The 25,557-nt window shown below is 44.5% G+C and overlaps 2 protein-coding genes across 11 annotated transcripts in view; one reads left to right on the forward strand and one right to left on the reverse strand.

Annotated features, from left to right (window-relative positions):
• TSC2 (TSC complex subunit 2) overlaps window positions 1–10,126 on the forward strand; it is a 25,703-nt gene extending 15,577 nt beyond the window's left edge. For 3 of the 8 annotated variants that reach the window (XM_072120002.1, XM_072119999.1, XM_072120004.1), the window contains 16 exons: window positions 126–290; window positions 446–604; window positions 711–802; window positions 1,467–1,625; window positions 1,909–2,124; window positions 2,594–2,662; window positions 4,604–4,758; window positions 6,546–7,039; window positions 7,177–7,255; window positions 7,329–7,415; window positions 8,099–8,285; window positions 8,412–8,551; window positions 8,628–8,706; window positions 8,942–9,033; window positions 9,119–9,217; window positions 9,583–10,126. In XM_072120002.1, coding sequence (XP_071976103.1) covers window positions 126–290; window positions 446–604; window positions 711–802; window positions 1,467–1,625; window positions 1,909–2,124; window positions 2,594–2,662; window positions 4,604–4,758; window positions 6,546–7,039; window positions 7,177–7,255; window positions 7,329–7,415; window positions 8,099–8,285; window positions 8,412–8,551; window positions 8,628–8,706; window positions 8,942–9,033; window positions 9,119–9,217; window positions 9,583–9,747 — 2,437 coding nt within the window. In that variant the 3' untranslated portion in view covers window positions 9,748–10,126. The remainder of the gene's footprint in view (window positions 1–125; window positions 291–445; window positions 605–710; window positions 803–1,466; window positions 1,626–1,908; window positions 2,125–2,593; window positions 2,663–4,603; window positions 4,759–6,545; window positions 7,040–7,176; window positions 7,256–7,328; window positions 7,416–8,098; window positions 8,286–8,411; window positions 8,552–8,627; window positions 8,707–8,941; window positions 9,034–9,118; window positions 9,218–9,582) is intronic. The other 5 variants (XM_072120003.1, XM_072120000.1, XM_072120006.1 and 2 more) reach the window with 2 other exon arrangements.
• Window positions 10,127–10,775: 649 nt separating this feature from the next.
• PKD1 (polycystin 1, transient receptor potential channel interacting) overlaps window positions 10,776–25,557 on the reverse strand; it is a 58,623-nt gene continuing 43,841 nt past the window's right edge. Inside the window, exons 22-45 of one of the 3 annotated variants that reach the window (XM_072120011.1) lie at window positions 24,916–25,518; window positions 24,145–24,301; window positions 23,804–24,056; window positions 23,519–23,714; window positions 22,561–22,731; window positions 21,814–21,957; window positions 21,523–21,733; window positions 20,701–20,827; window positions 20,504–20,617; window positions 20,377–20,426; window positions 20,035–20,240; window positions 19,757–19,832; window positions 19,538–19,656; window positions 19,111–19,319; window positions 18,830–19,024; window positions 18,601–18,740; window positions 18,378–18,499; window positions 17,439–17,574; window positions 17,228–17,353; window positions 16,979–17,153; window positions 16,487–16,774; window positions 16,228–16,362; window positions 15,558–15,872; window positions 10,776–15,236 (exon numbers count right to left, since the gene is read on the reverse strand). In XM_072120011.1, the coding sequence (XP_071976112.1) occupies window positions 14,604–15,236; window positions 15,558–15,872; window positions 16,228–16,362; window positions 16,487–16,774; window positions 16,979–17,153; window positions 17,228–17,353; window positions 17,439–17,574; window positions 18,378–18,499; window positions 18,601–18,740; window positions 18,830–19,024; window positions 19,111–19,319; window positions 19,538–19,656; window positions 19,757–19,832; window positions 20,035–20,240; window positions 20,377–20,426; window positions 20,504–20,617; window positions 20,701–20,827; window positions 21,523–21,733; window positions 21,814–21,957; window positions 22,561–22,731; window positions 23,519–23,714; window positions 23,804–24,056; window positions 24,145–24,301; window positions 24,916–25,518 (4,901 nt within the window). In that variant the 3' untranslated portion in view covers window positions 10,776–14,603. Of the gene's footprint in view, window positions 15,237–15,557; window positions 15,873–16,227; window positions 16,363–16,486; window positions 16,775–16,978; window positions 17,154–17,227; window positions 17,354–17,438; window positions 17,578–18,013; window positions 18,070–18,377; window positions 18,500–18,600; window positions 18,741–18,829; window positions 19,025–19,110; window positions 19,320–19,537; window positions 19,657–19,756; window positions 19,833–20,034; window positions 20,241–20,376; window positions 20,427–20,503; window positions 20,618–20,700; window positions 20,828–21,522; window positions 21,734–21,813; window positions 21,958–22,560; window positions 22,732–23,518; window positions 23,715–23,803; window positions 24,057–24,144; window positions 24,302–24,915; window positions 25,519–25,557 lie in introns of those variants that run through there. The other 2 variants (XM_072120010.1, XM_072120012.1) reach the window with 2 other exon arrangements.

Below are 25,557 nucleotides of genomic sequence, written 5' to 3' on the forward strand. Positions count from 1 at the left end.
GACACAGCATTAGTAGACCTCCTGATTTTGGTGGCTCCATGGATAGATTTACCTTGGCTTAGTCATGCTCCTACAGACTCGTCCTGCAGAGATCAAGAAATCTAAGGTGTCATTGACTTTCGCAGCAGAATGCAGACCTCGGTGACCAGCTCGAGTCTGAGCTCAGCAGATGAAAGCTCCATGGCCCAGGCTGACGATAGCTTGAAAAATCTTCACCTAGAATTAACGGAGATCTGTCTAGACATGATGGCCCGATATGTGTTCTCCAACTTTACCGCGGTTCCTAAGAGGTGAGCCCTGGGAGAAGTCATTATGTAGATGCCTTAATCTTCCAGCATTTTGAAGATCGTATCCATAGTAGTCCTTCTCAGGGCTGGTTTTGGAAGGTTCTGCAGAAACTCTTAAATCCATTACTCCACTGGTGTTCTTCATGTCTTTGTTGCAGGTCTCCTGTTGGAGAGTTTCTTCTGGATGGTGGAAGAACCAAGACTTGGCTGGTGGGAAATAAACTGGTGACGGTTACAACTAGTGTAGGAAGAGGAACACGTTCTCTTCTTGGCTTGGATACCGGGGAAGCTCCAAAGGACGGGGAAGCAGATTGCAGGTAATGTACCGTTCTCCTTCCATGTTCCTCATGCTGTTTGCAGGAAAGGTCTCTAGTGAGGACTTCTTCTTTTAGGTGTTAATGTCTGTCTCCTTGTGTCTTGAAGCCCGTATATGCAAAGCGAATACAAAGATATTCCTAAGATAGAGGTGCGAAAGGGTGTGCAACCGCCGCGTCACAGAGTCCGCTCCATGTCTGGTGAGCTCACTCCCTCCTTTTTATGTTTTTCATTTTGCCGTAATTGTGAAGGTGAAGGTCATCTTCTGAGAGCTTGAACCAGGAAAGATTCCCAGTGATGTTTGTCACTGTAGTTAACCCTATGGCTTGTCTAGCAGTGGTGACTCCATATTACTAATCGTTCCTTCTGCCATTAGTCCTCATGCAATGCCATACTCTGCATGGTACTGGTCCTATACTTTGGCCAGGTATATCAGAGGAGCCTGATACGATACGGACTGTGGTGGGTATTGCCCCTTGAGAGATGTGTAACTATATCTTTGTGTATGCTAGTAGCAGCAGAACTGTGAAATATGGATTTGTATTCTTGGATTGTGAACTGGGGGTGTATCCTCACACTACTGTGCTCTTGGCTCACTGAGCAGCCTCAGCCTTCTGCTGTAGTATCTAAACTCATGTCTGCTACACTTTTTACTCGGTGAGGAAGCAATGGACTCAATTCGGAGATCTAATAGCACTGTTCACAGTTCACGCTCACAGTTCACTTTTATATAGATCTCAACATTATGGGACCTGCTGAATCGCCTTTCCGGGGCATATAAATAGTAAAGCTTCCTCAGCAGCTGGGGGTTTTATTCCCATTTCCTTTTTTTGCCAATTTTAACACGTGATGGGCCTTTTCCAGGAGGTCATGGACTAAGAGCTGGATCTGAAGGCATCTCCTCAGGTGGAAGCAGAGAGAAGACGCGTAGGATCCCGGTGAAGAAAGAGAAGGCCACGTTGGCTGATTTTGTTCCAGTGCTGACACAGGGCTGGGCAGAGATACTTGTGCGGAGACCTACAGGTAAAATTGACAAAATTAAATTTATTTATCAACTTTGCTAAAATTCTAAAGTGAATCCCAGAAATGAATAGTGATTCTTCCTCCACTTACTTGACTACTCTCCTACTCGCTGTCTCTGCTCAATTCCTTCTTGCTAGCAAGAGGGGCAGAAGCAAACTAAGATAACATAGAAGTCTATAGAGAAGAGGGGGAGTCACAGCAGCTCTGTCTTCACCCCCACATCCCCAAGTAAAGGGGGAACAGAAAATCGCATCTTCATCATTGTCGTCCTCTGTCTCCCCAGGTAACACCAGTTGGCTCATGAGCCTGGAGAACCCTCTCAGCCCCTTCTCCTCGGACATCAACAACATGCCCCTACAAGAACTGTCTAATGCCCTCATGGCAGCCGAGAGGTTCAAGGAGCATCGAGAGACTGCGCTGTACAAGTCCCTCTCCATGCCTGCCTCCAGCCTGAACCCTGCAGCTGGCAAGCCCACCCTCCTCCAAAGATCCAACACCGGTAGGTGGACACTGGACACCCCTGTCCTTCATTTCTGACAGATCTGGACAAGATTTCTGCATCCCATCGCCCTCCTGACCGAGGCAACTCTTGTATAGCATGTACTGTCAGCCTGACTAGTGCCCGCTACATATTGGGGGTCAAAAGGGTCTTTCAAGCGCTTTATAATTCCATCGGCTGCATTATAGGTGAGGAAACATTTACTCTTGCAAAATGATTCCAGATATGGCTCCTCCCTTGTACGGGAAGCCTTGTCAGGTATTGCACCTTCTATAGACTAGTTTGTAGCCTGCGTCCCCTGGTGATCCAGGGCTAATGCTGGGAATTGAGCTGCAAAAGCAGACATGACCTGTGAACAAATTTGGTGCTAGTTACAGATGTGTTCTTCTAATCATGTACAACCCCTTTAAGACTCCTCACACCAGCACTTATGATCATCTTGCAATCTGCTTTTCCTCTCCCATTGCAGTGGCTTCTGTCTCCCTCGCCTCCCCGTCCAGTGGTCAAGGGAAGCTGCTTAGGAGCATATCCTGGGCAGGTATATATTCAGCTGAAGGGACGCTGCAGAACCGTGTCTGACCCATTTGACGTGTGCTTGTATATTAACCTGTTATTTACCAGTTTCCTGTGTTTCTTGCTAATGGGGAAGGGGACATAGGACCCCTTTAACGGCATGGACTGCACGTGTCTATGGTATACCACTCTAGGCAGATTTAGGGGCCAGTGAAGAATTTGTAGCCCCGTTTTGAGACTGCATGTTGTCCCGTGTTATCAGATATTATGGCTTCCATTGTGGGTTCCTCTGCCAGGTGACCTCATGACTAAATGGCATGGCTCAATGTGTCCAACTGTTGGCTTTAATCTCTTTTAGGTCTTAAGTTGTCTCCAAATTTATAGTATAGTAAATCTTTTGTAGGGTTTGGAGTGCCACTTTAACATATTGATGATTAAAATTAGGTAGTGGTCTTGCCTCCACAAGAGGGAGCTCTAGGGTAATACTGCATACAGAATAAGAGATTTCACCATGTAACTTTCTCTCTTATACAGGGGGGCTGACTGCTTGGGCTAATTGTGAATCCCTTTACTCCTAATGGTCAGACCCTCAGGAATTTGATTAGCCGGGGGGCCTGTAGTCGGTACCATACAGATTGGAGACCCCTTTTTCCTGCTTTTAAATAAACCTTAAATCATGGGTGTTCTGGTGGGTCCTGATTGCTTGGACTGTCACCTATCATGTATTCAAAGAGTTGGGCCCTCAACTGAAAGTTAACCCCTAACCAATGGAATAAACTTAAAGGGGTTCTCCCGAGGGTAAAAAACATGGCTGTTTTCTTCCTAAATCGGGGCCACATCTGACCATAGGCAGTGTGTGGTATTACAAACGTTATTCATTTCTCTACAGCACTAGCCATAGTCAGGTGTGGCACTCGGGAAAACCCCTCTAGGGGGAGCTCTCTCTAGTGGTGGTAAGATCTAATGTTAGGATCTATATTGAAAATATATTATATTATGAATATCGTTATTTTTAAATGCAAAAGTTGTAGGAAATTTGCCTTCAAGCTGCTGAAAAAAATGATAATCGGGGGTTAATACTGCGCTGCTGGTCTGTGCCTTGCTTGGTTGTAAATGTTCATTGTCCAATTTGTAAATGTTTGACTGGTTTTTGTAATGTGGAAGTATCGGAATATCACACCTGAAACTCTGCCTCTTCAATATTTAGAACCGGAGTCAGCTGGGTCCAAAATTCCTTCCAAATTGCTAATAGTTTGCAGGTAGGGGGATCCAATAGAAGCAGAACAGTAACTCTTTTCCCACAATGCAATGCAAATCAAATAGCCTTTTTATGGATTCCGAAAATCTGCAGGTGCCTTCTAGTATCGCTGCTCCTTTTGATTGAGCTTTTCATTCTGTCTTCAGCGGGATTGTCTGTAGGAAAACCTGGAAAAGCAGCTCCGCCCCCATTGCACTTGCAGGGGGGAATTGTTTATCCAGGAAAAGATGATTCTCTGCATTGCTTCTTCACTTTGTGGCCTCAAACACAACTTCCCGATCCTATTAAAGGCTCCTAAATGTTGGGATTTTAGCTTTGGGAGGCATTTTAGATGATGGAGTGGGTGATGGAGGCCAACAAATAACCTGTTGTGATTCCAGAGGGATGATGGGAGTTGGGGTTCTGTTATATCTTATGAGACGACCTCCTGCTCTCTCCTGTTATGAGATAAATAACCAATACTAACTTCAGAGCAAAAGGGTAACTCCTATGGGTAGCATGGGGGGGGGGGGGGGTCCTGCTGGATTGTGCGCTTTATAAACATATTGTCCCTTGAAAGCTTCTCTACACTATTCAGTGTTATTGGATCCAGAACAAGAAGATACTTTTACATTTATCCGTAAGAAATGCTTAGTAAATTTTACCATGACCCCTGCTATTCCCAAACCACAGGCCAATAATCCTGGCGTTTTTACTACTTACATATAGAATCCTCTGTTGTGCCAGAAGAAGGCTCCCAACTGGAGGCTGAAGAAGTGGCCTCCCCAAGTGGCTCCCAGGAGCTGGAGGACTTTGAGGCTGTGGTTACTGATGACACCCCAAGTGAAGACAAGACTGACAAAAAGACTGAAGGCATCAGCAGGGTGAGGGATGATTCTGCCCCTATATATAACTACTAGAATCCTGCCCCCTATGTACAAGAATAGAACTACTATAATACTGCCCCCTATGTACAAGAATATAACTACTATAATACTGCCCCCTATGTACAGGAATATAATTACTATAATACTGCCCCCTATGTACAAGAATATAACTACTATAATACTGCCCCCTATGTACAAGAATATAACTACTATAATACTGCCCCCTATGTACAGGAATATAATTACTATAATACTGCCCCCTATGTACAGGAATATAATTACTATAATACTGCCCCTTATGTACAGGAATATATCTACTATAATACTGCCTCCTATGTACAGGAATATAACTACTATAATACTGCCCCCTATGTACAGGAATATAACTACTATAATACTGCCCCCTATGTACAAGAATATAACTACTATAATACTGCCCCTTATGTACAAGAATATAACTACTATAATACTGCCCCCCCATGTACAAGAATATAACTACTATAATACTGCCCCCTATGTACAGGAATATAACTACTATAATACTGCCCCCTACGTACAAGAATATAACTACTATAATACTGTCCCCTGTGTACAAGAATATAACTACTATAATACTGCCCCCTACGTACAAGAATATAACTACTATAATACTGCCCCCTATGTACAAGAATATAACTACTATAATACTGCCCCCTATGTACAAGAATATAACCACTATAATACTGCCCCTATGTACCAGAATATAACTACTATAATACTGCCCCCTATGTACAGGAATATAACTACTATAATACTGCCCCCTACGTACAAGAATATAACTACTATAATACTGTCCCCTGTGTACAAGAATATAACTACTATAATACTGCCCCCTACGTACAAGAATATAACTACTATAATACTGCCCCCTATGTACAAGAATATAACTACTATAATACTGCCCCCTATGTACAAGAATATAACCACTATAATACTGCCCCTATGTACAAGAATATAACTACTATAATACTGCCCCTATGTACAAGAATATAACTGCTATAATACTGCCCCCTATGTACAGGAATATAACTACTATAATACTGTCCCCTATGTAAAGGAATATAACTACTATAATACTGCCCCATATGTACAAGAATATAACTACTATAATACTGCCCCCTATGTACAAGCATATAACTACTATAATACTGCCCCCTATGTACAAGAATATAACCACTATAATACTGCCCCTATGTACAAGAATATAACTACTATAATACTGCCCCTATGTACAAGAATATAACTGCTATAATACTGCCCCCTATGTACAGGAATATAACTACTATAATACTGTCCCCTATGTAAAGGAATATAACTACTATAATACTGCCCCATATGTACAAGAATATAACTACTATAATACTGCCCCCTATGTACAAGCATATAACTACTATAATACTGCCCCCTATGTACAAGAATATAACCACTATAATACTGCCCCCTATGTACAGGAATATAGCTACTATAATACTGCCCCCTATGTACACTACATTAGTGTTGTAACTTGAAGCTGTTGGGTCCCAGTGCAAAATGTGTGCCAACCCCCAATGATAATGTATGGTTTATAGTACTAGGCTTCTCTTATATGAAATGTACGCTATATATGGGCCGCCTAGGCCTCTTGAGCCTGGCTGCGACTGCACCCTCTGCACCCCCTCAAGTTAAGCCATGGAGAATAATAAAAATTATAATGCTGCCCCCTATTTCCAACTCTTTCTTGTTAGTTTCATGATTTTTCTCTGCAGTCGTCCTCCACCTCCAGTCAGGAGGAATCGGCCTCCCAGCAGACGGAGGAGTCAGAGGTCAGGGGTATTCCTATAGAAGGATCTACACGTGAACTTCCTTTCCAGCCTGCACAAACACTAAGCAAGTCCAGCTCCTCTCCGGAGCTCCAGACCCTGCAGGAGCTGCCCCGGGAGCCTTCTGACATTAAAGAACCAGTCCAGGCTCCGCCTCCAGAACCGAAACCTGTTCTGCAGAGCCAGAGCACTGAACCTGCACCCAGCAAACCGGAACTGGAGGACAGTCCTGCTCAAGTAAGCCCCAAACCTGAAGCGGCTTCTAGACTGGAACCAGGACCGGCACAACAATCCCCGCAGTCTCCCAGTGGTTACCGCCCCAGAGGTCACACCATCTCCGACTCCGAACCTTCCAGGCGTGGCAGAAGGATCAACGTTGATGCCTTTAAGAACACCACCAAGGCCACCAAAACGGAGAAGGTGCCCGGGATCGATCCGAGGTAGGAATGTTTGGATGTTGGTCTGATGGGCGGGGCTGTGACCACCTGTACATCTCGTGAATGTTCATATCACTTGGTCTGTAATTAGGGGGCGATCTTCTTGTGGTGGGCTCTGACTCTACTCTTCTGCCCTCCAGCTTTGTTTTCCTGCAGCTCTACCATTCGCCTTTCTTTGGGGATGAATCTAATAAGCCCATTCTGGTCCCGAACACTCAGGTAATTCCCATGGACCTCATTGACCTCTGGTTTCCTCCATCTGCGCGGCTCATCCTGTGACTTTATCTTCTAGACATTCGAAAGGACAATGAAGCTACTGGATCAGATCCCAAGCTACGACACCCACAAGATCGGGGTGCTGTATGTAGGGGAAGGGCAGGTAGGTCTACATGGAAGCCCCCTATTTATGTAGTGAGGTTCTTAAAGGGGTTGGCCACTTTACCTCATGTTTTTGTAACCTGTGTAAGTGTGTGTGGGGCAGGATATGATGTAAGTTACCAATATACATCTATTAATAGTTCTGCTCCGCTTTCTGCATATGTAAAGTGAAGCCTCCGGTCTCTTACCTCATCAGCCGGAGATTCCTGCACCTAAAATGGCCGCAGATGGAAGGTCATGTGATGTCTGACCATTAACAATTGGCAGGGCGGTTGCTCATGTACAGATACAGATCACATGACCCTCCATCAGTGGCCATTTTATGGGCAGGAATGTCCGGGAGGCTTCACTTTACATATCATGAAACAGAGCAGAACTATTACTAGATGTATATTGGTAAATAACCCAATATGTTGTCCCCCACACATTAGTAAAAAAAACATGAGGTAAAGTGGCCAACCCCTTTAAATCCTGTATCCTGGTTGGTCTTGGGCAGAGAGGAGGCTAAAGGGGAGAGATTATTTTATCACTCCATATTTCTCCAGATATTTTATAAAACGTAGTGATCTTATGTAATGAATAGGATCCAGTGAGCATCTACAGCCTGAAGGGTACAATGGACACTCCTTGTCTTTAGGATTGGAGGGTGAGTTAAACCTGTTATTCTTCATTTTTTTTCTATAGATCGGCAATGAGCGGGCCATCCTATCCAATGAACATGGATCATACAGGTACACACAGTTCCTGACTGGGCTGGGGAAACTGATTGAGCTGAAGGACACTCAGCCGGACAAGATCTTCCTGGGAGGACTGGACGGATGTGGAGATGACGGGCAATTCACCTACTGCTGGCACGATGACATCATGCAAGGTCAGGGCACACGTCATGTTCCTGTAATACCAGATTTCTCCTGCAGGGGCTGCTGTAGACCCATTATACAGCCAGACACATGGCAGCAGTAATCACCCCGTTAACAAGTCCCTGTTCCTCCTTCAGTCATATTCCAGATCACTACTTTTATGCCAAACTACGAGATAGACCCCTACCGCTGCAACAAGAAGAGGCACGTGGGCAACAACTTTGTGAATATCGTGTACAACGACTCGGGGGAGTTCTATAAGCTGGGGACCCTTAAGGTACGCCGCCCCCCCCTTCCTTCCTCCATGGCTCCTTCCTCGTGTATATGCTTAGGATGTTACATCTTCTCTCTAGGGTCAGTTCAACTTTGTGGACGTGAACATTCAGCCCTTAGACTGTGACAGCAACTTGGTGACGTTACAATGTCGGAAAGGTAACCTCAGGTCGTCCTGGATGTTCTGATTATATACAATTTTTTGGGGGGCTGTTGTATGGCTGTGTCTGGCTTTTTAGTAGGGGTCCTAGTGCTGCCCACCGATTGTCTATTAGACTAGAAATGTGACCACAAGTTATAAGCAGATCTATGCCAATGTGCCCTCAATGTACCCCCTGTCATTAACCTACACCTAAGCGATACAATAAATCCATGTACATCTCCTTTCTTGTAGATATGGAAGGACTTGTGGATATATCGGTTGCTAAAATTGTGTCCGATAAGAATCTGCCGTTCCTGGCCCGCCAGATGGCGCTTCATGCAAATGTAAGATGACTTGTTGTTCTCTGTGCTGCGTTATCAGCAGGCGATGTGAGAGCAGTTATGTCATGTGTGGTCTCTTTGAGTTTAGATGGCTTCCCAGGTTCACCATAGCAGATCCAACCCCACAGACATCTACCCTTCTAAGTGGATCGCCAGACTGCGGCACATCAAGAAAATGAGACCAAAGGCAAGTTCACCAGAGGTGCCCTGGGTGGGACTGTTCTGTTAATGGGTCGAACAGAGAGCTTCATGGTCTCAACTTGCGTATCCCTGTTTGGTGGTTATTTTAGATAAGTCTACAGTTGGCTCCCTCTAGTGGTGACTGTAGGCAGCTAAAAAGAAAAATCATTATGAAATGGTAGAGTTTGGGATAAAACCAAACCAAATCTGTTTTCTGATCCCCATTTTGCTTCATGCTGATGACCTGTCTATCCTTCAGACCAACACCCAGACCATGTGTTCATGACTTTAAATCCTAGCGCATATAGAGGATATACATCATGCTGACCAAAAACCCCTTTATTTAAGTCTTTCATCTTCTAATTTTTCTAGATTCATGAAGAGTTGTTGGAAATGAATGCAAACTTGCCTTACCCAATCAATAACCTCGCCAACAGAGTTCCCCCACAGAACCCGCCCTCCGCCAGCGGCTCTTTTGAAACTGGACAGCGGACCCGGCTGATATCATCTGTGGATGATTTCACAGAATTTGCCTAAATTGTTCTGGAAACGGTTTTGGATGCGTTGAATGGTACGTCCTATGGGTCAGATTGCAGAGCGGCAGGTCTGGTCCCTGCTGTGAGCACAGACTATTACACTGAACACTACCACCTCCGCTCTGGGGCCATGTAGCAGAGATCTGGACAATTTGAGAGACTCTAAATCTAAATTATTTTCAGTATTGGTATAATCTTAATTTATTAAAGACTTCACCCCTCTCCCTGGAATGTGATTGGTACTGGAGGCCCCTGGCAAAGGTCACTGCCACTGCGTCAGTGGTCACATGGGGCGGGAGTCGATGCTTTGTGTTGTTTTTCTTCTGCACAGTTATCAATTTAAAAAAGCTTTTCAAAAAAATTAAAATTTTTTAAAAAGTTAGGCCTTTGCCGCACTACGTTTTGTTCCTCCTTGCCTTGGGCTCACATTGCATAAAATGGTCTGGTGCAGGGGCACAGTCTTGTGAATTCAAGTGAATGGAAACTAAGCTGCAGTTACAGTTCAGTTGTCAAGTCCTGAGTCAGACTCCTGACAATCTAATATTGATGGCCAGTTATCTATATCGTTACTCTGAGAACTTAGAGGGGTGATTCCAGGATTAGAAACATTCCTCCTTTTAGTCTGGTGTGATGATCTTTCTTGAAGAAGGCAGCCATGTTTTTCTAAACTCGTACAATCCCTTTAAGATAACCTTGCACAGGACTGAGACAGGAACAGAAATCTTTGGATATACGTCCCCACAACAGCAGTGTGAAAGGGGCTTAATATTGCAGGTCACAAGATTTTTTCACTACATCACTATGGAGGGGTGAGTAGTGCTCCACCTCCTCTCCAGCGCGCTGCCATGTGCTCAGGCCGGGCAAACATACGGCAGTGTGAAAGTAGCCATAGAGGAAGATTGCTGTCTGCCATTTTGGCTATAGCTCACATAAATGTATCTTTGGTGGCAGCCATTTTCTTGTAAACCACTAGACCTGACACATTAGTCCATTATTTAATGAAATAGTAACACACACCAGCAGACACCGTCGTTTTGCAGCCATTTTTATTGATGACTTTGTCTGACACGTTGCATTGCAGCACATTTTTACAAATATAAGGCAATAGTGAAGATGTCATCTGCGGGAACAAGATTTCTCAATGGCAATGTAGTTTCTGATCACCCCCCATAAGAGACCGCACAAACTTTGGCCTGTCCTATCAAGATGGCCGCCTCCATTGTGCCCTATCTATAAGGACTCCATAAAACCAGTCCTTGAAGAAATCTTGTTCCGTAGACAATAAATAATCTTATACATATAAAAGCACAAGCATACAGGCTCCACTCAGGGCGCTGCCGGCCGGAGGGGTAAGTGCAAACTTTTACATCCTGTGCAGCCACCGGAGGAGCGATGGCTTTTGTCATACAGACATTTTATTACCTGCTGATAAGATAAGAAAAATAGTAGATGTAAACGTAATTACTGTCCATTCCTGGTGGGAACGACAGGGGGCGCTCTACAAAATGTAGGGGGCAGGGCAGTGATCTCCACCTATGCTGAAGATTGTTGTCCCGGATTGACCACAAAACCACTTTCCCTAATCCTAATAAAAACCCTTTTCGTGGCAGATCCTTTGATTTGCCCTATAAAGGAACATTCCTTTAAATGTGACATCTGTGGAGAGGACCATTTTACGATGCAAATTTTCTTTACCAAAAGAAACAATGAACAGAGCAGTCAACTTCACAAATGTAGGCCTTGGATATCATAACAGGCCTGGTTACCCATGGCAACCAATCAGAGAGGAGCTTTCATTTTTCCAAAGCTGCTTAACAACTGAAAGCTGAGTTCTGATTGGTTGTTGTTGGAAACCAGGCCTGTTGTAATCTATAAAGCCTACATAAGATTAATTTGGCGACAAAACTAATATAGAAGCCACATTTATAGAATGAAGTTGTCATAGTGGCAGCACCCTGTGCCTGAGAGCAGCTTTGGTGTTCTCTTTTGACACCCAAAATGCTGCAATATTAAAGCCACTGTACTTTAACAGACATTATTGTAAATTTAACCCTTCTGTTCACCATTTCTAAAATAGGCAAAAACAAATTTCCTGAAAACCCCATTTTCATCTGTGTGACTGAACATAATTTTTAAGCAAGGAATATAGACTGAAAGGGGTGTTTTCATCCCTATATGTAATGTACTTTGGTCCAGCCATCCCTACAATTACACAAGTCCTATCAGGTGAATACACTGTTACTATGGGAGGGGGCATCAAAATTGTATGGAAGAAAAAATTATATTATCAATATACAGATTGTATCAAAATATATTAAATAAGCGGCTTAGATATGTTTTCTTTTTGCATTATATAGTTGGTCCTCAGCCTCCTAATGTCTCTTAAATACTTTGATCCATGTATGTACCGTATAGAAACAAGACCGACCATGATAAAATGAATACTGATTATAGCAGCCGGGGAAAGGATGTAGGGATTGGTGATCGGATCCCATCTACATTACAGCTGTGGGCAAAAAGGTTCCAAAAAATTTTTAAAAAATGAAATTACGATCACTTTGAAACTTTAGTATTAATGTACTATTTTTAACTGGAATATACTCTAGATGTAGGGGGATGGGTCGTCCTTACCAGTAGAATCCAAAGTGTTCAAGAGACACGAATAGGCTGCGCCATTCATCAAGACATCGCCTTTAAGCCAATATGAAATATTCTACTTGTATAAAATACACAAATATATACAAGAGCACAACATCCATAACTTAAATACCTCTAGTAATAATAGGGCTCTGTCCCTCTATCTACAGAGTTGCTGGATTTGGTTACAACGCTATGAAAATATAGCAAAATTACAAAAATATACATATTCCAACCCGCAACGGAGCGTCACTGGTTTAGAAGGGCTGAAATGTGACCACCTCTAAATATGGGGAAGGGGGTTTCTGTGTATAATACTTCACTCATCTGGAGAGGAATGGTTTAAAGTGACGCTCTGCCTTTCCTAATTTATTGTGCTCATCTTAATATCATTTCTTCTATTCCAATGACTTCTATTTTGAATGCAGCTCTAACTGAATTGAGTCAAAAATTTTACACACAACATTGACTGAAACTTTTTGGTTTGATAGAGCACCTTGAAAACAATCCAGCATCAACCTTAAAGGATCTGGAAACCATTGTGGTACTTTCCCATTTCTATAATTCGCGATCTTACCAAGTGACCATTTAAGTGCTTTGATGAGGTATCCACCATTTACCCATAATATCTAGAAAGACTGAAGAAGCCACATTTCTTCCCAAGTCAGTCCTGTTAGGCTCCATTCCCTTTTTGGCGGATTGGTCTACATACCCTTACAAGCTGTAGTCATAGTCAGGGAGGAGGGAGAGGTTTGAGAAATAACAAAACACTGTTTGCATTGAATGTCTCTGGCCTGACTATATGTGAAAATATCAGCAAAAAAGCAATTATTAAAGTGCGTGGCGTTCCATACAAACTGCTGAAAAGTACAAACAAACATGGATATGAAATACATTCAGTAACTAGAAGGACGTATAGACAGATAATAGCCGGAGCACCGGAGGTTGTGGGGGATGCCCTTGGATGTCATCCGTAATGAAAAGCCACAAATTGTCCACACTTGTGATAGACCCACAAATTCAGAAGAGACTACCGAGGTACCTATGGACAGCTCTTCCAAGGTTACTTTTTTAAAAACACTACCTTTAACCAAGGCCACAGAAAAATGAACATAAAGCAGCGCCCTTCACTTCAATAAATGGAAGTAATGCTTCTTTAGGCTCCCACCAGCAAAGTGAGTGAGATGTTCCTCTAAGTCTACTAGAAGGCACAAAACATCCATCTACAGTATAATGTGTAAATTCCAAGAGATCTCTGCTTCTCAAGACACAATAGAAATACTTCTGCAAAAGTTGGTGTTATGAAACCCTCAATGTGCGGAATGCCTTTAAGCGGAGAGTTTCAAACGTCTTCTTGCGCAGGTTGTGTCCTGTAAACTCAACTGTTAGGATTAAGAGAAATGGTAGTACAGTTCATAAGTAACAAGGCTGCAATCTCACAAAAAGAAGAGTAACGCCTCTAAGTGCATCGTGACAGTCAATCTTATGTCAGGCTCCAAGATAATGTTGGCCGATTCCAGCCATGAAAAGTTCCCTTTATCTCCAGGTACAGGCCGACCTTCTTTACAGTGTGAAAGGGGATATGATGCTCTTGTAGCACCCTGAATAAAACCTAGAGACCAGCAATGACTGTTATAATATCTCAGGACTGACCAGCAAATCCTTAAATACCCTGGTCCCTTTTTAAAAGCACCATCGATAATCTTACAAGTAGCATCAGAAGATGGCCAGATACCAATCAGCTCTGTGTAGCTCAGCGTTTCCCATCTATGATTCATAGTGATCGTCAACAGGACAGGTTGAGGGACAGCCAGCTGTCTCCAAACCAAAAGTGTGAGCCACCAGGGCTTCTCAAAAACTATCATCTGGAGCCACCAGGGCTCCATGAACTCAGTATAAGCCACCAGGGCCATTAAAGTAAAGCTTCAAGCCACCAGGGCCTGTTGATTAAGAACTCCAAAAGCCTCCAGGGCTCAAGGAACCTGTGCTTGTTGACGTACTGTGGGAAACTATCCTATAAGGATGCATGTGAAGCCATGACTGTTTGTAGGCCAAGGCGGGAAGCCATTGAGAGTCTGCAATTGGTCTCAAAATATCTCCAGTTGGTTTATAAGAGCATCATCCTGATCTGCATCCAGAACTACTGCTTACAGCTACCAAGAAGCTCCTGGAGCTGATACCCATGTAGAAAAAAGAATCCAACAACATGCTTAAGGTCTGCTAACTAACGCTGGGGTGGACTCTGTTGTGGGTCCGCAATGATTTCCTCCTCTTGCTCTGTGTTAATTGCATGGGAATTAGTGCTGGTTCTTCGGCCACCACCTTGTCCACTGTGATCATTTTACTTGCCGATGTGCTCTCTGTTAATACCTGAGAAACCATGGAAGATGGTGAAGTGTGTCGAGAGTTCTTCTTCCAGCGATGATGACCCTCAGATTTAGAGCTTCCACAGGAGTTCTGCTGGAGCACCCGAGTCTCTTGGGAATGACGCTGTGACCTAGGAGCCATAGTGCTCAGATGTTGTTGTCTTCTTTTCTTAGCTATTTTAGTTTGTAAGTCTTCTAGGTTGCATTCTATTTGGTAGACTTCTTCTGTGGCGTGGTTGACCAGATCAAATTGCGACAGAAGAGTCTCCAGAACGGGGAGCAATCTTTGGATATTAGCATCGACCTCCGCTCTCTCCCTGGTGCTTACTGCGCTAAATGTGTCTAGCTGACTGCAGATGGTGGAGAAGGATGATGAGGAAGAGGTATCGGAAGCCGCACTCGGTGTGGAACCTCGAAGAGATTTGGAATCGCTGGAGGCACGTGATGGAAGTGGCTCCATTCCTTCAAAGCGCACTTTGTGACGGAACTGAAATACACAAATTTTTTTGTATTATGTTTTGCGTTCTAAAGACCTATCAACATAAGACCTCCTGCCCAAGGGGAACCCAGACTTGTGGCATCACAGTCCAGAACAGTGTTTTGACCCAGCACTGGGAAATATGGTGGAAAGATTACAGATTAAATTCGCCAGCGTGAAGGGGGGTCTACAGTATATTTTAGAGGTTTTCTGGGCTTATTGGGAAAAACCACTGAATGACCCATAGAAATCACAACATCCTAAGAACGCCCAGGCTAGAAGGCGACAGGATCTATGCCACAAGTATGTAGTACCAAGTAAACTATTTACCTCCTTCACTTTGCTGACCCCCATCCATATCCGAAGCCTCCGGAGAAAGAGCTCCACCATCTCATAGTCCTGCAGTTCGAATGCAGGCCGGAACAAGTCGAGCCGCACCTGTCGGTAACTGTTGATCAACATAGCCCCAAAGAATCGCATCAGAATCCAAACTTCAAGCACCAAATAGCTTGCGAAATAGAGATGGTGAACGTAGGAGGAATACGGGAAAGGGGCTTTCAGATTAATAGAGCTGCGAGTCACAGCAAAGAGGGAGACGACACTCGCCCCAAAACTGTGGAATCTCTCCCAGGATGAGGAGAAGAGCTGAAGGGAAGAGATACAAAATAATTAATACAAGAAATACCCACCATCATTATAATATGCCATTCCCTTTAAAAGATGTAAAACATTTGCAACACTACTGCCCACCGTTTCGTGTATACAGCTCCAATATATAATTATGTGTCATATATTCCTCCTTCCATCTGCTCCAACTGCTTGATAATCAACAAGAGGAAGAAGATAATTTAAGCAGTATTTGACCACACATTGTAGTCTGTTCCCATGGAGAGGAATAGGTCTGCATAGAATTTTGTGGATACTTTAAACATAGGTTCTTAACCCTATTAAAACTTTGCAAAATTATGGATTTTAACATATACAGGTAGTAAAAACTGACCAAAAATCCAAGCTGAGCGTAGACCAGCAGAAGGCCAAGCGTTGCCCCGGCTGCGGCACACAGCTCTTTCATTGATAAGCTCAATGTCTTCCCAAATACAGACCACTCTCTGATGAATCGTAGCTGCTGGGCCACCTGAAAAAAATATATCAAAAATCTCAATCAGAATCCAAAACCTTAATTCCTAGATAGGCTAGCTTTAACCAATGAACCAACACCAAAAAAAGTATTAACTGAAGAATACTCCAAGTTGACTTACCTTCAGCGTGAGGAGGAAGATCAAGGAGGCCGAGAGGCTATTGAAGGTGTTACCCAGGAAGGCCACGTGGTGCAGGTTAATGTACGAGGCCTTGTCCTTCCGGTATCTCTCCCACTGCTGATCAGCCAGGCTGCCGCGACTCAGGTATACAACCACAGTACTCACTGTCAGAACCGTCAGCAACCACTGGACGTAATTCCAGATATTGGTGAAGTACATCCGCCCCTCCTTCCTGATGAACAAGCATTCGGCAAGCACAAAGTACACAACAAACATCATGAGGAAGACCTGCAAAGAGAGATCACAGAGATCAGCCTACAGCACATACAAAATCTAGCTGCCAAGAGACTGTCAACAATATACTGACAGGCATTGCACCAACACTCCACATAATGCAAACTTCTATGGGTTTGCTTGCAAGTTCAATATCCGCTTTGGATGTGACTTGTGTAAGACATGATGAAAATTATCAGTATATCAAATGTCACTTACCATCATGATAAGAAGCAGGTGAGTACCACTGCTTAGGCGCTGTAAGGGGAAGGCCCTTATTTCGGCAGATGGCAGCGATCTACCCGCGAGTGGGAACTCAAGCAGCAGCATCACAGATGAGAAGAGGTCAACGCCAGGGCTGAAGAGAGAGAACTCCACAAAGACGGCCCTCGTCCTGCAAGGACAAAAGATAAGAGGTCACACATGAAATGACTACAGTGGTGCTATAGGGGATCCAACGTGACTTACAGGTTGTCAATCCATTGGTCTTGCTGGAGATTTTCTAACATGGCCCGATTCTCCTCCAAGCTGCCACCCAGGTGCTGGGAGTAACCAGAACTGTCATAGGAGGAGAGGAACCCCCAATACCAGGCCCTGAGGTTAAGAGATGAATAGTCAACTAGAGGAAGGTATAAGGTGCAAGTCACTTCATGGCAGTCATTAATATGGTGATACCTACCCCGTATCATCAGGGGGAAAATACGACCAACCCCCAGAGGACATGTCAGAAGAATTAGTCCAACCAATGTCATAGCTTATGTCATCAAACTCTTCTGCAAAGGTCCCATGGCTGGTCAATGAGTGGACATCACAAGCTGCTGAGAGAAAGGAGTTATGGGGGTAATATATAATGCTTATGGGGGTCTAACAGACACAGCAGGGCCCATGGCTGGACAACGATTGGACATCACAGGCTGCTGAGAGAAAGGAGTTATGGGGGTAATATATAATGCTTATGGGGGTCTAACAGACACAGCAGGGCCCATGGCTGGACAACGAGTGGACATCACAGGCTGCTGAGAGAAAGGAGTTATGGGGATAATATATACCGCTTATGGGGGTCTAACAGACTCAGCAGGTCCTATGGCTGGACAATGAGTGGACATCACAGGCTGCTGAGAGAAAGGAGTTATGGGGATAATATATACCGCTTATGGGGGTCTAACAGACACAGCAGGTCCTATGGCTGGACAACGAGTGGACATCGCAGGCTGCTGAGAGAAAGGAGTTATGGGGGTAATATATAATGCTTATGGGGGTCTAACAGACTCAGCAGGTCCTATGGCTGGACAACGAGTGGACATCACAAGCTGCTGAGAGAAAGGAGTTATGGGGGTAATATATAATGCTTATGGGGGTCTAACAGACACAGCAGGGCCCATGGCTGGACAACGAGTGGACATCACAGGCTGTTTAGAGAAAGGAGTTATGGGGGTAATATATACTGCTTATGGGGGTCTAACAGACACAGCAGGTCCCATGGCTGGACAATGAGTGGAGTCAGGAGTTATGGGGGTATTCGCTATTTATCGGGGGATTGGCTTTAAGTCCAGCGAGGTCTCCAGTACACATTCATGCCCTCAGCTCTGCCTTCATGTAGTCTAAGATGGATACGTACCTCTCGTTAACCGAATCTGACGTAACTGCGCAGACCCCAACAAGCTGCTGTAGCTCCCCCGCTGACTGATACTCAGGAACGGCAAAAGGACATCAGATGCCCAGGCCCAGAACTCCTCCGACCTGTAGAGGGCAGGAGAGGTTACTACATCCTCCTCTACATGTGACTGGATTACATTTACCAATGTGATAAAATCTATGGATTCATGATGTCCGCACTCCACCTCTTAATCTGCAGGAATTTCTGGCTCCCCATTTCCTGCCGGACTGAGCGCTGCAGCAGGTAGGCCTTATGGTTCACTGAGGCATCTCCATAATTGGTCAGAAGGACGACCAAAAAGAAAAGCGTATAAACCATCAAATTCTGAAAAAAAAAAAAATATATTAAATATAATCTAGTCCATACAATCAAAGTTTTCATTCACTGACACCAAGCAGAGATCTCATGTTTACCTTCAGCATCCTATGCAGCAGCTTCACTTTGCGCGCTTCCTCCCTGGCCTGGAATAGGGCAAATCCCTGCGGCGGTCGCACCTTGGTGATCCTCTCAGAAACGTGCTCCACAAGGGGGCACTCTACAAGAGTGTCCTCTTCTTCTGGGTACAAACGCTTCACCACCAGGGCAAAGTATAAGGCCTCCATTAAAACCTGGGATGGAAGCAAAAATGTGAAGTAGCTTGTAGCTTCAGTCATCCACATGGAGGAGGCTCCTAAAGACATCTCAGGGTAGTTACCTTTAAAGGCTCCAAGACAAAAAACGAGCAGAGGAAACTGAATATCCCAGAGATGAGCCACATAAGACCCACACTGGAGGTGAAGCCCACGCCGATCCACACCGAAACAGCAAAGCAGGAAAGGAGGAGGAAGCAGCTGAGCACATGAGCCACACGGGTGCACCAAGATGGCAGCATCTGCCTGCTCCTCTGGAAAGCATCTGTGATGACTGCAGAGGGAACAGATCAGAAAATTAACATGAGGTTTCATTATATCCTCATAGATTTTCCTTGTTTAATACAAAGATCCAAATAGTTACAATAAAATTCAAAATTACTGTAGCCACCACTAGAGGGATGTGGGATGTATAAACTGTATACGACAGCTCATATTGTACAATAACATACAATAATCTGACATGATCATCCTGTGAGTACGTAAAGTTACCTGTCCTGTTGGACTTGACGGATTTGGTCACATCCCTGACAGATCCAGATAACGCTTGACCTTTGTCATTCAGTTTATCCAAAATGATGGTTTCTGTCTTATCTCCAAACGGGTTTGATCTATCAAAACAATGTGAAATATGTTCGAATAATGCCTCCTGCAGCAACCGTGTGAACCCTGCATGTAGCCGCTCTATCCACCTGCATCACATCTACTTACAGATCGGACAATAGATCGGTCTCGGTTCGGGAGATCCTCCTCAGGTTGTGTGGAAGGGACATGCTGCTGGCTCCATCTTAGTAAAAGAAAAAAATCAGAGAAGACACAAATTCATAATCATACAAAAGTATGAACTGAAAACCACAGGACCTGTGATCATCAGAAGACTTGATAAGATCATTAGATCGTCACTTCATTTCTAATCCTGAAGCAGCCAACCTCTTGTAGGACCCCCTCGGAGACTGATGGGAAGTACCCATAATATCTGGGCTGCTTACCTGATGCCAAGAACTGTCGAGGCAAGGCCTGCGGAAGTCCTAGCACCACACTATCATCCTCGCTGGGGTGGCAGCTGGCATCTAACCCAACATTACAACTGTCCCGATGTCTCTCCAGCTTCTGAATGGTGTTGCCCATGATGGTGGGATCACTGAGGAGGTCCGGCCAGCTGAGCACACCATCATTGGTATTCCACTGGATGAAGCTGTACAAAGACAGAAGCCAAGGAGGTGAGAAACAATACAAAACATCAATGTACAGACAAGAGAGGTCACCAAACCCTGACGGGAGAGGAGCACCGGACTCATCTACATGTGTGGTGGATATTCTCTATCAATCACCTCTTTGTGTCTTCCATTGGGATTTCTGTTTTCGTTTGATCAGAGAAAACCTGCAGGTGAAATACAGATTGTTGTGACAATGATGGATAATCTGACCATAAGAGGTCACTGGAGAGTCAATAGTTACCTCCCCATGGTTCCCTGTGTACGCCATGAAGGAGCTTTCCATCACAGTGTCCAAGTAGTTATCAATTTCTATGGACGGCTGGTCAAAGTACGTGAGGGAGGGTCTGACGCAGGTCTAAGGGGATAAAACACAGCTGTAACCCGACAGATGGAGAACAAAGACCATCCATGGTCTCCAACACCAGGCACGAGACTCACTTTACTGCGGGCCCGCCTAAACAGATACAGAACCACAAGGTAGATGGGATACACCAAGATACTGGTCACCAGACCCACGGCCACCGAGTCTACACTGAGGGGGACAGACTCCGACACCGCTCTATCCCTGGAACATAACAGATGATAATACAGGATATAACTCAGGATCAGTACAGGATAAATAATGTCATGTATGTACACTGTGACTGCACCAGCAGCAGAATAGTGAGTGCAGCTCTGGGGTATAATACAGGATGTAACTCAGGATCAGTACAGGATAAGTAATGTCATGTATGTACACAGTGACTGCACCAGCAGCAGAATAGTGAGTGCAGCTCTGGAGTATAATACAGGATGTAACTCAGGATCAGTGCAGGATAAGTAATGTCATGTATGTACACAGTGACTGCACCAGCAGCAGAATAGTGAGTGGAGCTCTGGGGTATAATACAGGATGTAACTCAGGATCAGTACAGGATAAGTAATGTCATGTATGTACACTGTGACTGCACCAGCAGCAGAATAGTGAGTGCAGCTCAGGAGTATAATACAGGATGTACCTCAGGATCAGTACAGGATAAGTAATGTCATGTATGTACACAGTGACTGCACCAGCAGCAGAATAGTGAGTGCAGCTCTGGAGTATAATACAGGATGTAACTCAGGATCAGTACAGGATAAGTAATGTCATGTATGTACACAGTGACTGCACCAGCAGCAGAATAGTGAGTGCAGCTCTGGAGTATAATACAGGATAAGTAATGTCATGTATGTACACAGCGATGTATGAAGAAGGAGCAGTATTATACATGATGTAGTTACCCATGGTTCTGGTCTCCCACCACTCCATACCACACAGCATTGGCACACAGGAAGAGGAATATGAGGAGGGCGCAGCAAGTGGCTCTCTGGACACGGGTGAAGCGGCTGCGGGGAGGTCGGTCCCACATTGATAACCAGACGTGTTTCTCGGAGATTCCTCGCTGCAGCTCAGCCATAAGAATTCGGGAGAACCTCTTCAGCTCTGTCTCACCTGAACAATACAGGAAGTTTGTATGGAGGAGGACGGAGAGAATCATACAGAATTCAGCAAAATTATAAGAAAATACTCACTGGCCGCAAAGATCTCCTTCTCCACCCGCCAGCCGCTCTCCTCCTGCCCCACGGACAACCAGTCATTGACCAGGAAGAAGTAATTCTTTGCGCGCTGCAGGTCCTTGATGATGACGTGCTGCACGTACCAAGAGGGGCTGAGACCTGACAAAATATTCCATCATTACCCATCATGTCAGGTCCAGAAGTCATGACCCAGGAGCCGACCCCAAGTGTGAAGACACACAACCTCATAACCACAGAAGAAGTGTAAGCCCCTCTATAGCTCCAGGAATGCATTCTACATAGATTATGGAAATAGGGGCATATCAATCGGGTCTGGAGGGCGTTTAGTTTTGGTACTAGTCTATGGGCCAGAAGGGTTGCATTGCTCTATAAAAATCAACCTAATTATAAGTATGGAAAAGCGATGACTGCCCTTTAAATGTCATATTCCTTCAGTTTTGGCTTCCACCAGCAGATGGCAGTAGGGATCTAAATAAATAAACGGAACCAAAAACCCACAATGGCTCCGGCAGGTCCGGTTATGGGAGCCTATAATGACAATTACCTTGCGAAAATGAGCAAAGCGACGTCCCAATGTGATTACTGATAAATATTTGAACATGAGACATCAGACGATCCAGTGTCATGTAATGGGACTTGGCGGCCGTGCAGGGTAATAACCGCTACTAGTGGATGGTAAGTGCCCCGCTCTGGAGGACTGGATGTGGCCGGGGTTATACTGCCCTTTCCTCTTCCCCTTACCTTTATTATCGTGCCACAGGCGGATTTTCCACACGTTTCCCAGACTCTTTTCTGTTGCTATCTGGAAAATGTCCACACTGTTCCTATGGAAGGAGTTCTCCCCGTCTAGATGCCGGTGGCCACTTTTACTGTCCACTCCGTACAGACTGATACCGACATGAGCGCTGGTACCTGAGTGAGAGGCCAGTGAACGGTAAGGAGCGGATAGTATAGACACGTATAGAAGATAAACACATGGAGACACATATAGAAGATGCACACACACACAAACACGTATAGGACATGAGCACGCCTAGACACATATAGAAGATAAACACATGGAGAGACCTATAGAAGATACACACAGAGACACATATAGAAGATGCACACATAGAAGTGCACACCTAGACACATATATAGTCACATATAGAAGCGCACACCTAGACACATATATACCGTAGTCACATATAGAAGCGCACACCTAGACACATATATAGACACAAATAGAAGCGCACACCTAGACACACAGAAACACATATAGAAGATGCACACACATATAGACATGCACACCTAGACACACAGACATATAGAATATGCACACACCTAGACACATATAGAGAAACATCTAGAAGATACACACAAAGAAACAGACATATAGAAGATATACACACACATAAACACACATATAGAAGCGCACACCTAGACACGCAGAGACACTTAAAGAAGATGCACAGACATAGACACACATATAGAAGATGCACACGCGTAGACACACACAGAGACACATATAGAAGATGCACACACATAAACACACATATAGACACATATAGAAGATGCACACACATAAACACACATATAGACACATATAGAAGATGCACACACATAAACACACTTATAGACACATATAGAAGATGCACACACATAAACACACATATAGACACATATAGAAGATGCACACATATTCTTGTAGACCACTCACCAGACCCTCGACCCCATCCGGTCTTCACCAGAACCTCATATTTAAAAAATCCATTTTTTCCGCAGAACGGAATAATTCCCGCCTTACTGACGTCCAGCAGGTCCAGCTTGTGGACAATGATGGTGGCTACAGAGTAGGTGGCGAAGCAGACGGCACACGTGAGCAGCACAATGTAGTTAATACCAGGAGGAGGAGGCTGAAACAGAATCAGAATACTACACATGAACCCGGAACGCACAGCCAGTCACTCCCATAGGATTAGATATCAGGGGTCGTCCTACTTACGGGATAGATAAAGTTGACAGCGTGAGGTGGGACAAAGAGACTTGCCCCGAATGCCGTGAGATGTTGGGTGAGACATACAGCCTGGTCTGGTCTGGTGTCCTCCAGCGGTACAACGCCCTCTGTCTTCCATTTCTTCTCATTACCATCAAAGTACTGACACAGAGAGGTGTAGAGGCCGACCGTCACGTCCACCGCTGACCACATGTAATGGTTTGTGATGTTCAGGTAGTAACGTCTGGTCAGGTTTCCATCTCTATAACAGATATAGGGATAGGAAAGGTTTTACTACAGAGATCTATGACCATCCTGCACCAGTAAGCCCACAATGACCGTGCCCTTACGTGGGGGCGATGAAGAAGGTGTACAGCTTGTGGTCATCTCCTGACAAGGAGTCCTCGCTGAACTGCTTCATATCACTGTAGTTGTACTGGTTGGGGTGAGCGCTCTCATGTAGGTACACAGAGATGTATGGCTCAGGTTCACTGTCCTTGTATCTCTCTGGAAGGGACACAATACACAAGTTATAATGAAGACTGGACCTAGATCCTTCTAAAATTCATAAGCGCCATATATAGAATATATAGGAATGTCCATTTCCTTGTAACTGTTATGTTCTGTCCCAGCAAAAAGATAACCCACCCAATTAGCCAAGCCCTCTTCTGCCCTTAAAGACCCCTGCTATTCATATGTGTCCAAAGCAATCAAGATGTCAAAAGTTATTTGATTCCCTTGGCTTTCCCCATCTACATCTTGCACAAGAACATTTCATGAGGACTTGTTTTTTGCAGGACAAGTTATATTTTAGAATGATACCATTTTCATGGAAACATTTCAATGAATGGCCTTCATTACAAGACATAGGCTAAAAGTGAGTGAACCGGAGACCAGGAGTCCCCTTTGGTGCCTCCTATTGAATGGATAGTTGGTTAAGATGTTTGATTTGTTGCCCCTTCACTTCTTCCATAGTCCCATAGAAGAGCTCAGTGTAAAATGATTTATTAAGCAACAATTCTATACAGAATGTTTTACCTAAATTTAGCTAAATAAAATAAAACATGGTGGACATCGCCATTAAGGGTGGAAGTTTCTAATGTTTTAGGCCTTTCACTCACCGTCCTTCAGTGTGTAATTGATCTGTATGTGAAGTCCTGCGTTCACATTACTGCTTTCTGCTTCAAGGTCCACCTTGACCGAACGCCGACTCTCGACACTGGCTACCCCAGCTGTTATATTTCCGACCCCTGTGCTATTGGCAATGCTAACCGTGATGGCCTTCTCAGAGTCCAAGCTCTCAACAGGAATCTGGCTGCCATTGCTGGTCTGGAACGCCATAGATGCCACCTTGGTGGACACCGTGTAGTTGCTGATAAACCCGTAAGGGTACGGATTAGAGTCCACCTGGAACATGACCTGGATGATGTCGGTGAGGTCGGGGAAGGTGCTGTTAAACCCTTGTGGGATAAAGAACTGGCAGCCCGTCCGGTTACTGTAACACAGCAAGTTGAGAGGATCTGATCGCTTTCCCCGGGCTAAGATCTCCCCACCCTGAAGGGTCAAAGGCTCCTCATTCAGAACCCTGGACTTCATCAAGATCCTCATAAGATCGGAAGAAAGATTGTAAGCTTCGGAGGCAATGGTAGCATTGTTGAGCGTGCCGCACAGCTTCCCACCTCTGTAGACCAAGGACTTGGTGTTTACAAGATGGATGACATCTCCTGTAATGGAAGTGAAATCAGAGTAACTTGAAAGTCAAA

This window comes from Engystomops pustulosus, chromosome 8 (assembly GCF_040894005.1).
Source record: "Engystomops pustulosus chromosome 8, aEngPut4.maternal, whole genome shotgun sequence".
Classification (NCBI taxonomy): domain Eukaryota; kingdom Metazoa; phylum Chordata; class Amphibia; order Anura; family Leptodactylidae; genus Engystomops; species Engystomops pustulosus.